General features: G+C 37.4%; 1 protein-coding gene across 1 annotated transcript in view; it reads left to right on the top strand.

The window, feature by feature from the left end:
- Positions 1-11,986, top strand: part of NUP210 (nucleoporin 210) — a gene marked incomplete at its 5' end in the record, with an annotated part of 61,065 nt that extends 49,079 nt beyond the window's left edge. Inside the window, 10 exons of the mRNA XM_019620031.1 lie at positions 1,074-1,249; positions 2,883-3,100; positions 3,589-3,725; positions 4,278-4,401; positions 5,373-5,519; positions 7,192-7,442; positions 7,980-8,199; positions 8,730-8,825; positions 8,942-9,025; positions 10,093-11,986. Coding sequence (XP_019475576.1) covers positions 1,074-1,249; positions 2,883-3,100; positions 3,589-3,725; positions 4,278-4,401; positions 5,373-5,519; positions 7,192-7,442; positions 7,980-8,199; positions 8,730-8,825; positions 8,942-9,025; positions 10,093-10,193 — 1,554 coding nt within the window. The remainder of the gene's footprint in view (positions 1-1,073; positions 1,250-2,882; positions 3,101-3,588; positions 3,726-4,277; positions 4,402-5,372; positions 5,520-7,191; positions 7,443-7,979; positions 8,200-8,729; positions 8,826-8,941; positions 9,026-10,092) is intronic.
- Positions 11,987-12,650: the final 664 nt, after the last annotated feature.

Here is a 12,650-nt window from a genome sequence, read left to right as displayed (position 1 = left end):
TCCCTCTCTGCAGAGCTCCTCTCCAGCAGCTCATCCCCCAGCCTGTATTGGTGCATGCAATTATTCCTCCCTAGGTGTAAGACCCTACACTTGCTTTTGTTGAACCTCATCCGGTTTCTTACTGCCCCAGCTCTCCAGCCTGTCCAGGTCTCGCTGAATGGCAGCACAGCCTTCAGGCGTGTCAGCCAATCCTCCCAACTTCGTATCATCAGCAAACTTGCTGAGGGTGGCCACTATCCCCTCATCAAGGTCATTGATGAAGATGTTGAACAAGACCGGACCCAGCACAGACCCCTGGGGGACACCACTGGTTACAGGTCTCCAGCTAGACTCTGCACCACCAACAACGACCCTCATGATCTCTGTTGTCTCACCCAGCTCAGGGGAATTGGGCAAGCAGCCACCATTTCATCCCCTTACTCTCACAAACACCGCAAGTTATTCCTGGTAACCGAGGATTGAATTGTTGGAGAACTACTTGGAGAGAAGTCTTGGGAAAGCTTGTTCCCTTGTGAACTCAGGGAGGCTATACAGCTTTTCCTTATATGATAACAATGTATTTTCTGAAGTCTGCATTAGTATTCTCTTCTTCAGTTCCCAGTCCTATTTCAGAAAAATAACAAGAAATGTCTGGTGGGAGAAGACGCGCTCCTCTTGGTGGTGGACAAGATGGAGTGCACACACAAATTGAAGCACATAAAACTGTGTGAATGCAGGGAAACACTGTGAGGGCTGTCAACAGTGACACCAGTTGCCCAGAGACATTGTTGGCTCTGTCTTGGAGGTTTTTGAAATCTTACTGTGCATGATCCTGGGTGTCTGGTTGTAGGTAACTCTGCCTGAGTAGGGTGGCTTAACTTAGGCAGCCTCCAGAGGCCTATATCAACCACAACTATTCTGTGAAATATGTATATGGGTAATAAAAGCTACATGTCTCAGTTCCGTCATATGATTAAACATACAGGAAGTGATTGTTGAAGGACGCTTTGTGTAATAAGAGTGCTTTTAGATCTCTGTTTTTATAGAGGCATCAGAAAAAGGCAAATAAATTTTTCACTTGTGATGTTTTACAGGTCTACCCCATCTCATACCTAAGAATCTCCATGAGTCCTATTCTGCGTACACAAAACAAAGAGGCATTACTGGCTCTACCTCTGGGTGTGACACTGACGTTTACAGTCCATTTTCATGACAACTCTGGGGATACTTTTCATTCACATAACTCTGTACTCAACTTTGCAACAAACAGGTAGGCATCTGCTGTTGGATTTAGTTACAGAGAGCACATAATGCCAAATGCACGTAGGCCAGTCACAGCAAAAATTGTTCCAAAAATACCAGTTGAAGATACAGCTTGGACTGGGATTAGAAAGAAAGTTTCATCTGTGAGGTCTTTAGAGGCAGTGTGGAAGAAGAAAGAGTTCCAGTTCGTAATCGATATTCTCTGGCAAATGGAAAGTTGCTCAGATAAACATGATCCCTAGTGGGGTCTGCTGGGGTACATTTCTGCTTTAAGTGACTCTGAATCATCAGATTGCGTACATCAGCAGCCTATGTAAACAATTGATCTTATTAACATTTGCTTCCTCTTGCCTCTCCTTTTCTTTTAGAGCCTTGTTACACTGACTCACGTCTTATATAAGATTTTCTGGTTCAGGGGCTGTCTCTTCAGATAAGCTTGTACAATCTTTGTATGGCAAAGCTAAGCCTTCTGCTTTTTGCCTCAAAAACTAATAAATATCACAAAACAGACCTCTCTGGTCATTAGTAAACAGTCATTAATTTCATTACTATAACATAATGTTTTGTGCATAACACGTCATGGTTACAGCAGGACAAGGGGAAATGGTTTTAAGTTGAGGGAGGGAAGATTTAGGTTGGATGTTAGGAGGAAGCTCTTTACTATGAGCGATGAGGTGCTGGAACAGGCTGCCCCGAGGTTGTGGATGCCCCGTCCCTGGAGGTGTTCAAGGCCAGGTTGAATGAGGCCCTGGGCAGCCTGATCTAGTATTAAATGTGGAGGTTGGTGGCCCTGCCTGTGGCAGGGGGGTTGGAGATTCGTCATCCTTGAGGTCCCTTCCAACCCTGGCCATTCTGTTACAACTCAGATCATGATTCAAAAAAATAGGGTTGGGGTCAGAGGGGAAAGAAGTTGAATGGAAGAATTTCTATCCTTTTACCTAAATGATCTGTGGAAATTTTTGAAGCTTACAGAGGTCTGTAAAAGATAGCAATATCATAGCTTCCAAGCTAGATGCGCCTGAGCTGCATCGGCACAGGACTGATAATTAGCCCTAAACACAGAAGCATTGCTCATTAACCTCAGGTGCAGCACTCCAGTGACCCAGGCTCTATTGTGCTCAAGACTTTGACTGCTGTCTTTGTGGTGCTGTCAGGGTTGGCAGTCTTTGTGCTGTGTATGCTTAAGTGCTCTGTATTAGTTCATTTGGGAGCGCTGAATGTTAGGAAATATCAGAACTTGTCATCAAATTTGATTTAACTTTGTAAAGACATGATTGGAAAGCTGCATGTTGCTGATATAATTTATTTCCTTATTAGCTCCCTGAGAAAAAAGGAAAGAAACAACCTAATTTCTAAAATTCTACTTTTCTTATAATTAGGGGAGAGTTTTCAGACGTTATTATAACCTTAGTATTTCTTCAGCATAACCATATAGGAGCTGAAATTTACCTCAGTAACACCTAAATCGTTTTTCTATTTTCCTTATTCTGTCACTATTCATTAGAAGATAACCACCAGAGAAGATGCAAGATATGCAACATATGAAAACAGTTTTTGTGCATGCTACCTATTGTAGAAATAAAGACATTAGTGAACTTACCTTTAAGAAAAACAATAGTTTTTTGTGTGTATTTGTGTAGAGATGACTTTGTACAGATTGGGAAAGGAGCCACAAACAACACATTTGTGATCCGGACTGTAAACGTAGGCTTGACCTTGCTTAAAGTCTGGGATGCAGAACACAGTGGAATTGCAGACTACATCCCCCTTCCTGTGCAACACGCCATTTTTCCTGATCTCACTGACGTGGTTGTAGGTGATGTCCTCTGCTTGAGTACTTCACTCACAAACCAAGAAGGTAAGTGGCATTTCAGTCATTCTGTTTATGCAGCTATATAACTGACATCAGTCTGACTCTTTCTTAGGAAAACTAGATGCATAATTTATGATGTTTTCTCAGAATCAAATGTCACTGTTCTTGTTAATGATAAAAATAGCTTTGATCAGCTCTTCTAATTTTAATTGTACCATGCAATATGTTGCCTGTATGGAATTCGTGAGCATCCGACTTCAGAGTTTTCCATTCTCTTGGCTTGAAAGGCTGTTTTTTTAAAATGGGAATCATACAAAGAATCTATCATGATGGTTTAACTTCACTCTCTGTTTTTAATTCTTAGTATTAACAGGTTTTTGTCCAGGTAACTGCAAATTACACGTGTGAGCATGTGACAAAGGCAATCAGTGCTGCCTGTACGATGGGTGTACACATAAAGACACCACATAAGTTTATGGCGTTGAGGCAATTCACTCATGCTTGTGCAGTGTACAAACAGTGTGTCTTTACAGGCCTGCCAGGGACTTGGAGTTCTTCATCAAATAGTGTGCTTCAAATCGACTCCAAGACTGGTGCAGCCGTCGCAAGGGATTCTGGTGTTGCCACGGTCTATTATGAGATTCCTGGGTTACTTAAAACATACAGAGAGGTAAGGTTTTGCTAAATCCTACCAGAACTACTGGAGTTTGTTTGCTTCAGCAAAAATATGTGCTGTGAGTTTTTAGTTATATTTAGAAACAAGTATGCTATGTATATATTTATATAGTTTATTATTTACGTAGTTTATCTAGTTAAATGAAAGATAAATAAGAAATTTAAATCATTTCAAAGGAGAAAACCATAGAAATGCTTAGGTATGCTTTCTAATCATTAGGCACGAACATATATGTCAAAAAACATCTTGTTTTCTTTTTTAGATCACCTATGTTAGAATAATCTGAGATCAATGGTTCCTGGTTTTAGCTCATACTGCTCCTATACTGTACATTTGATTGCTTGGCTGTGGTGTTTCTAGATGCTAGACAACTTTTTAAGTTCAGGCAGAAATGTCAACAAGAAGCTTTTTAAGTAGTGTACTATATTACTAAGTATTGTTGATCAGAACTATTTGATTAATTTTTTTCTACGTTGCAATTTCTTCTGTTGATATTTTGTTTATTAATACAATTTTTGTTAAAAATGTATTTCATCCTTTATTCAGATATTGATTAACATACCTCAGAGGACTACAGCAATGCATGTAAGCGGAGTGAAAACCAGCTTACAAGGAGTTGCAGCCTCAAAAGTAATAGTTTTGATTGGAGAAAGAAATAAAAATTTGCAAGGTATGATTGAAAAAAAAAAAAATATATATATATATATATACACACACACACACACACACACAACTAAAAATTTATTGCTTAATTATGTTTGTACATTCATAATAGGTGTGGTTTTGAAGGGTCTGTGAAGCTGGTGTAGGAATTTCTCCATGAATCTGTAGTGCATATCCAGACTCCCAGGAGCTTTGAGAAGCTTAGGGCCATGTTCTGAGCCTATTACAATCTCACAGCTAATACAATGAGCAGATAATGGAAGGGTTGGTTTTGGTCATATAAAAAAAATAGTTAAGAGGCAATCGGCTGAATATTAGCTTCTATATTTAATTCCGTTTGCCTTCTCAGTAAGTTAAGCATGCTCAGTAAGGTTGACAAATTCATTAATATTTTTAATTTTTTTATGGAAACTTTCATCAATTAAAAGCCTGTAATATAGAAATAAGAGAACGTCTCATGTGCTTAATTAATAACCTGTGTTTTGCTTGATTATGGTTTCCTTCTGTCATTACCTCAACACTTAACACTCACTGAACAGTATTTTATTGTATCTTATGTTAATTATTATCCTATTTATAAACATCTTGCCAGAAACTGAAATATAAATCAAGACTGTACAATCACATAAGTTATCCAGCAGGCACATCTGAGCTGAAAATCCTCTGTACTTCATTCTTTCCTGTAACCAAATTATTCCTATCACATGTGTGCATATGAATTTGTTTTATATCTATATATATGTATATATATAAAATACGTATATATACGTGTATATATATATAAAACTGTAAAATCTTTATTCTCTCTTTGAGATTAGATATAAGATATTTTAAGGTTATCATAACCTTGTGAAACTAGCTGGAAGTAACAGACAGCAGTTCTGTTTTGGAAGGTAGGAGAACAACTTGCTATTTCAGGCTGGTTTTTTTTTTTTTCATGCGGGAATCCCGTATTAACTTTCTTTTTCTTTCCTTTAGGGGAGTGCTTGCCTGCACAGATTGAAGCCATTGCTGAATTGCAACCACAATCCATTATCAGTTGTCATCTAAAATTTGACAGTGATGCATTTGATTTTCCAGCACGTGATGTATTTATAGCAGAACCTGGATTTGATGCAGTTTCAGGTAAGAGAAGATGCCATGCTGTAGGCTGACCCTTTGAATTCTGCTGCAGCGTAGTCCAAATGCACAAACAGATTTTCTGCTGAAGCCTCTGAGCTTTGTTGTTTTCGATCTCAGCTTCAGTGAGTCCCTAATGTGCATTCTCCTTGTTTAGTTCAAGAGTTTTCTGCATTTGATGATGACATTAATATGTTTTCTAGAAATCAGTGGTGGCCCATTCTGTATGTTTGTTCCAGGCTTACTACTATAACTCTGAGAAACTCTGCTTTATACAATGCTGAAGAAGTATTTTGTGCAGAGGGACAACAACAAACTTTGATAAACTTTTCAGTTGTAGTGACAACAAATTTAGGTCAGAATTTTGCAAATTATCACTCTTATTTTTATGGATATGTGGGCAGTCTAATGGTACCTTGAGACAGAAGTGATAGTATTGCAGAATGTAGGCATTGTATGCTGGTTGCACGCTTTAGAAAGCTAGCAGATGTGATACTGTACTTCAGCTGAGTAGTTTAAAAATAAAAATTAAATAAATAAGAAGTATCTTGTATGTGGCTTAACTCAGAACAGAATGTCAGGCCCCATATTTGTTAAGTGATACAAAGTTTAGTTTAAGTATACTTGCTTGGTTTCTTAAACCTTCTTAAACCTTCTTCAGCTGCTTCAAATGAGCACTCCAGTGACAAACGTTCCAAAATTGGAAAGCTTTGCAGTAATAAAGAGCTTGTAGGTAAATGTATGTAGATGTGTTCTTGCTAGACATCAATACCTTTGCTGTATTCTGAAGTGTGGTAGGAGACTGGGGTAAGAAAAGTAATGAGTTTTTATCATCTGGATATCAAGGATTATTAAATTTCACTGAATTATCCCTGCAGTCAAAAACAATGTGTGTTGGATGTCAACCTTTTAGAAGTGCTGCCACTGTTGTTATTGATGTATAATGGACCTTAATTATTAAAATGAGAGAGAAATAGTTTAAAAGTGAAAATTGGTTGAAAATGATGCATTTTGAATTCTGCAGTTCAAACATTTCTAGAACTTACAAAGCTTTCATGCTTCTTTGCAACCTGAGTGCTTTCTTTTTTGAGAAAGCTAGAATTCTTATATACTTCCAAAACAACATGAACTGAGACTTGGGAGAAAATTACCAGATACTATGGAAATAGAATTAATGTTGTGAAAGTTGTCTACAGTGTGTGGTTCATAACTGCAGGATGATTTTTAGCAGAACCATGAACTGTATGGAAATGACATTAATTGTCCACTGAGTCCTCACACCCATTGTTTAAAACACTACTGCACACTGCATGATAGTGGCTGCCTTTGGTACTTTGTTAGGGAAAGAAAATAAGGGTAAAATAATTAACTAGCCAAGCTCTGCTTGTTACTTGTGCTTTGAATCTTCCATACTGCAGGAGGGATTTTTACGACACTTATCTCAATGCTTAGTGTGGGGCAAAAATTATGTTGCTTTAGTGCCAGGACTGTGATGCTTGGGAGAGTGATGCATTGCGTCCAATTCACCCATCTATTCCTGATTCTATTTGAATCTTTCAGTTCTTCTCCAAAGATGTCATAAAGATCCCATTCTGCATGGAGGGAGGGGAAAAAAACAAAACAACCCCAAATCACCAAAAAGAGGAATTAACAGTTCAAACTTCTTTTGGTTTTGTAGGGCATTACACATGTTCCATCACAATGCACAGGCTTACTGACAAGCAATTGAAGCATCTCAGTATGAGTAAAACAGCGCTCAGAGTTACGGCTTCAATCCAAGGCAGCCACTTCTCTGGAGAACAGATTGGCACTGAGGTGCCATTCAATCCTGGGTTTTATGCTGACCAAACAGAAATGCTTTTAAGTAATCATTACACAAGCGCTGATGTGAAAATATTTGGTGCCACTGAAATTCTTGATACCCTGGAGGTGAGTGTATTGCTGGAATATATTAATCACTGTTGAAAAGCATTTTGAACTGTTACATGCAACTTTCTAACCAAATAGACTGCCACGTTTACCATCTCGAGATTGTTTTTGAGATGACTTGGAAATGTTCATCTTTAGTGTATTGCTGCCCAGTTTTCACTTCTGCTTCAAGGTAAAAATTGTATTAGGCTTACCTTTGTGCTAGCTGGAATGTGTTAACTAGAACAGACTGGGGAGTAGAAAATCTGCTTGATCCCTAGTGGCAGGGGTAGTATTTGCCCACCATTCACATAACCCAATAGAAGATAGTTTCATGTGTTTGGCTGAGACCCACAGAAATAGCAATTCCTAGGTCAAACTTAAACAGGAGTGAAGTGATGCAAGTGTGAGTGTAATATTACAGTCAAGCCTAGCTCCTGCTGAGAGGCGAGCTGCCCTAGGTTTGTGGAACAACATTTTTCTGAAGCACAGCCTGGGAGTTGGATGTGTGCTGTGTTTTCTCAAGTGGTCTTTTCAAGTTGTTTTTTTCCTTGGCAGGTGAAATGTGGATCACCAATGCTGAAGGCATTTGAGAAGGAGAAATCCTATGGGCTGCCTAGTTACATAGTCTACACCGTTAGTCTGTCTGATTCAAGAGTTTCAAGCCAGGGATCCTTATCAACTGCTCTAACTGTCTCTAGTCCTGTGACTGACCAGACTATCACTATTCCAGTGACAGTGATTTATTTGACTGACAGAACCAGTGCACCAGTGAGACGTAAGTTTATCTCTAGACTTCATGTGCCAGAATAAAAGTATAGGTTACATTAGTGTTTGAGATGATAAAATCTGGTGTGTTAAAATTTGAACTGACAGCTCACATTATCATTGACATTCAAACAGCTCACTGTGACCGGAAGACTTCAATGCTATTGCTCATTAAAACCAAAGCAGAATATGTTTTCCTTCTGGGCCAGCCCAAAATACTCTGTTGAAGTTGGCATAAATATCCCGGTGTTAAAGTATCCAATAGTGTTTATTTGCTTTGCTTCTATTTACTCTTAGAATAAAAATGATTAGCAAATTGGGCCTGAGGAGAATAAAGAAGTCGGCATATGAATGTCTTAATTTATTATTGGTTAATTTTGAAGAGTGCATTATAGATAGTCATTAGTATTGAAATCATGATAAGTTGATTAAATTTGTTTAGGATAGCCAAAAGAGAGTGAAGAAATAATAGTTAAAGCAGATTGGAGAGACAAGGTGCTCTTCTAACTTTATATTGTTCTTTCTTAATTGATTCTACAGATGGAGCAAGTCTATTCCAGCACTTTCTTGATTCCTATCAAGTAATGTTCTTCACTCTTTTTGCACTATTAGCAGGGACAGCTGTTATGATCATAGGTAAGAGAATAAAAGATCACTAATATTTTTTTCTATAACTCCGTGCAATACTTTAGTAGTGAGATAGAAAGGAAAAATTTCAGTACTAACTCATGTTTTTTAACAATGTCTTGCAGCCTATCATGCAGTTTTCTCACAAAAAGAACAGCACACTCATCCAGCGTTTACCCCAAGGACACCTCCTCAACACAGCCATAACAGTAAGCAGATGTTGTCCAGTTACAAGTGAAGTAATTGATTAGTCTAGATACTGCATTTGAATGGAATGTAGGGATGTATCTCTACTAGTCTATATTCTGAGTTAAATGACAACAGGCATTGTGCCAGTTCCTGGAAAATTTGTTGTTACTCTCCCCTCCTAATTCTCCCAACTGTCCTTTTCTCCATCACTAATCCTTTTGAAACTCCTATCAGATGTAGCAGCATTGGAAATGAGCATGCTAAAAGCCTGAGAATTAATGAAAATCACCATGTGGCTAGAGGGGAGATCCACAAGGATCTAAGGGGAAGTAAAGCAGTAATTAGTTGCTGATACAGCGTGCTTGGCAGCAGCTGACTGGTTGCTCCATTCATGTGACATCAGCTGAGCTGCAGCATGGCTGCTTTTCTTGTGCTATCAGCAGGCTGTGAGGTTCTGGGAACTGGGGCTCCTATAAGAGGCAGGAAAGGGCAAATATTAGAGGGATAAAGGGCACAAGTCTATGGAATACTTAGTTATGTTGCTCAGGAAATAATTTGTTACTTCATTGCTTTTTGTCTTGCAGTCGTGATTTACCTGTATTGCTTGATATTTAATTCCTATTTTACTTGCAGTATTGTAGCATCAAACTCTTTCAGAAGTATGTAAGAGATGCCTGTTTATTGCAGAAGTCCATGATGAACAGTAGCAAATAACTACATTTCTAATAATGTGTACATTAAGATGTTAGACAGTTACAGTCCTACTTGTAAAAATGTCTGATACTTCAGATAAAATATGACAAGTTCAACCTGAAAGCTATTTGCTGAAGTGAAATTTATTGTGCCCTCCTCAGAAAGCTTTGTTAATTCTTTTATTTATTCCTTAATGAAAGACCTACAAGGTTTTGATACATATAGGATCTCTTTTCAACAGGCAGTAAGCTAAAGGGCTTATTCAACTCAGAATGGATCATTAGACTTGCTTGCCAAGTGTTCCAGCAGATGATGAGTGCCAGTTATTTTTTTTTCCTACTTCCTCCACCAATCCTAAGTATGATTGTTGTTCTCATTTTCCCCTTTTTTTTAGGTTTCTCTATATCACCTTTGCTTTCCTTCAGCCCTCAGACCTCAAGCAGGAAAACAAGCCCATCAACCACGCTCTGGAGCACTGATTATGGTTCACGTTAGGGAAAACAGCACTCTTCATCATGAACTAGGACTGAGGTGGAGTAGGGAGAAATAGTGCCTTTGAGGATAAAGCTTTTGCAGCTTTGATGCAACTCACATAATCTCTTGGAAAATAACCAGTTTTCTTTTTTCATTTTTTCTAATATTTAGAGCTCTTTGCATTTTTTATGTACTTCAGTTCTCTGCAATTTATTTTACCTACTGCTTTATGCGAAGTTGATGAGGGTGAATGGGCAAAAAGCAGTGTTCATGCTAAGCTAGCTATCTTGCAATTCAAGCAGTTAGAAATTGTCTAAGTGACAGTGACCCAGGTTTATTTACTCTTGCAAAAAATAACTTTCTTTTTACTAGAATTTTAAAAAAGGGAAATAGAAAAACAGGTTAAATGTGAGCCAAAAATATGAAGGATTGTGTATTTCAAATTACTTAATTTTGATTTGGACTCAGGAATGTACTGCACTGATAAGTATTTTTATGTTTAGCCTTACAATGTGATTCATCATCGTAATTTGCTGTTTAAACATCAGGAATGCTGGAGCAACTGTGAATAGATTTTGAAGTGGTTTTTTTGCTTTGTTTTTTAACCAAAAAAATTTAAATGTCTTAAAAGTGTGGCTTCTGTTGGGTATAGCTGCAGTGTTCCTGTCTTGTTACTGTGTAAGCACTTTTTTGGATTGGGAATGTGAAAGCATGTGCCTTTAAGAGGATTTTCATCTAGTAGTAAATGGTTTTAATTGAAGGCAATTATTTTACCTGTTGCTGATTAAAAATACATTTTATATTAGTTATTTTACACATAAAAGTACCTCAATAAAAACTGAGCCATCTCTTGTTACCACTAGTTACCTGTTGCACTGGAAAGTAAGTGGCTTATTTCATACTTAGAATGAGTGACCTTTTCAGTTGGTTCAATCTGCTTATCTCTAGTGTGTTTGTGTACATAATAATACAGTCACATCCAGAATTAATTTAAACTATCCCGTGAAACGTGACTGATATGACCAGACTGAGGAATATTTGTACTTGAATATCCTATTATTAAGAGCACACTTACAGATCTTTTAAATACAGCGTAGCATTTCAGTGCATAAGAATTATTGATTTTTTTAATTGGTTTATTATAGTTTTTTTCCCTGTCTGCGAGGACGCACAGAGTTAAAATGCACAATTCAGGGTACATCAGAAAGTATTTTGCTATGTTAGGCAGCTGATCACTGTGTATATCCAGATATATTTTGCCTTCTAAGCAAGATGGCAATGAGGTATGGTGACTTGAACATCTTTTCAAATTGATTTTGAAAAGGATTGGATGGGGACTTGTTGTATTACTTGGTCCTTATACTTCCCTGAGGACAGAAAATATTACCTCAGTTAGAACTCTTCATTTGGGAAATTATTATCATAATCACAGTAACTTTAATATGCAAACAGTATTTCATGGCTGACAGATGAGGGATTGTTTACATATAAGTAGTATCGCAGTGTCAATTGTGAATAATATTCTGGGTGTGCAAACTCCCCTAAGGACCATAATGAAAGTGATCTCATGCAAAGTGTGAAGAATTAGGTGGAAAAAAATTTGAAGGAATGGATTGCAAACAGTCTATGGTATATATTTTTGGTTTCATACAATATTACAGAAAAGCAACACTGTTACATTCTTAGTATTGTATAATTTATTTTCTAGTTTTGGAAAACATGTGCCTTACATGCTACTACTAAAAATGACAATTTGGTTGTAAATAATCATTTGTATCTGTATTATTTAATAAAGGTTTGTAAGAATCCTTCAATATACTGCTGACAAACTTTCCTTTTTGTGGCTACTTAGAATTTGGCATGTAATTCTATTAGCTGTACTTCCTCTTCTGTGTTTCGTGTCCAGCTTTTGTGAGTATACCTCTCCTTCCACAACACCAGTGCAGTAATAAGCCATTTTCTCATGAAAATTTTCGTGTTGGCTTTTTTTTTTTTAACAATACATTTTTCTCTGCTCCTGGTATGAGAGGAAGATGTCTAGCTGTGAAGCCAAGTGTATGTCTTAATGGTTGAAATGGAGATGATGGGAAAAATCATACAGAATAGCATCAAAACAACTTTTGCATTAACATGGATCACTAGAAGAAGTGCTGCTCTTACACTGTTACTGTTGTGTTAATGTGGTAATTGCACTGATTAACAGAGTAGTCTTGTTAATGTGTTATTGTGCATGTTGTATGACTGTAGAGGTAAAATGCTTATATATAGAACATAGCTGGAGAATGAATGAAGTAAAGCTTTTGGATATATGCCTTTAATGAAAAAGGAAGGTGAGTGGAAGCTAGTTGTCTCATCTTAAATCTTCTAAAAAACATGGTGATGTTATATTTTATAGTGATATATATGTATATATTTTAAAAATAGTCTGTTAGGAAGTGGCTGAAAACCACTGTCTTGAGTAGGTGTCCATGGTATATA

This window comes from Meleagris gallopavo, chromosome 14 (assembly GCF_000146605.3).
Source record: "Meleagris gallopavo isolate NT-WF06-2002-E0010 breed Aviagen turkey brand Nicholas breeding stock chromosome 14, Turkey_5.1, whole genome shotgun sequence".
NCBI classification, from domain to species: Eukaryota; Metazoa; Chordata; class Aves; order Galliformes; family Phasianidae; genus Meleagris; species Meleagris gallopavo.
Note: the sequence above shows the minus strand (reverse complement) of the source record. Positions and strands in the feature narration are given on the sequence as shown.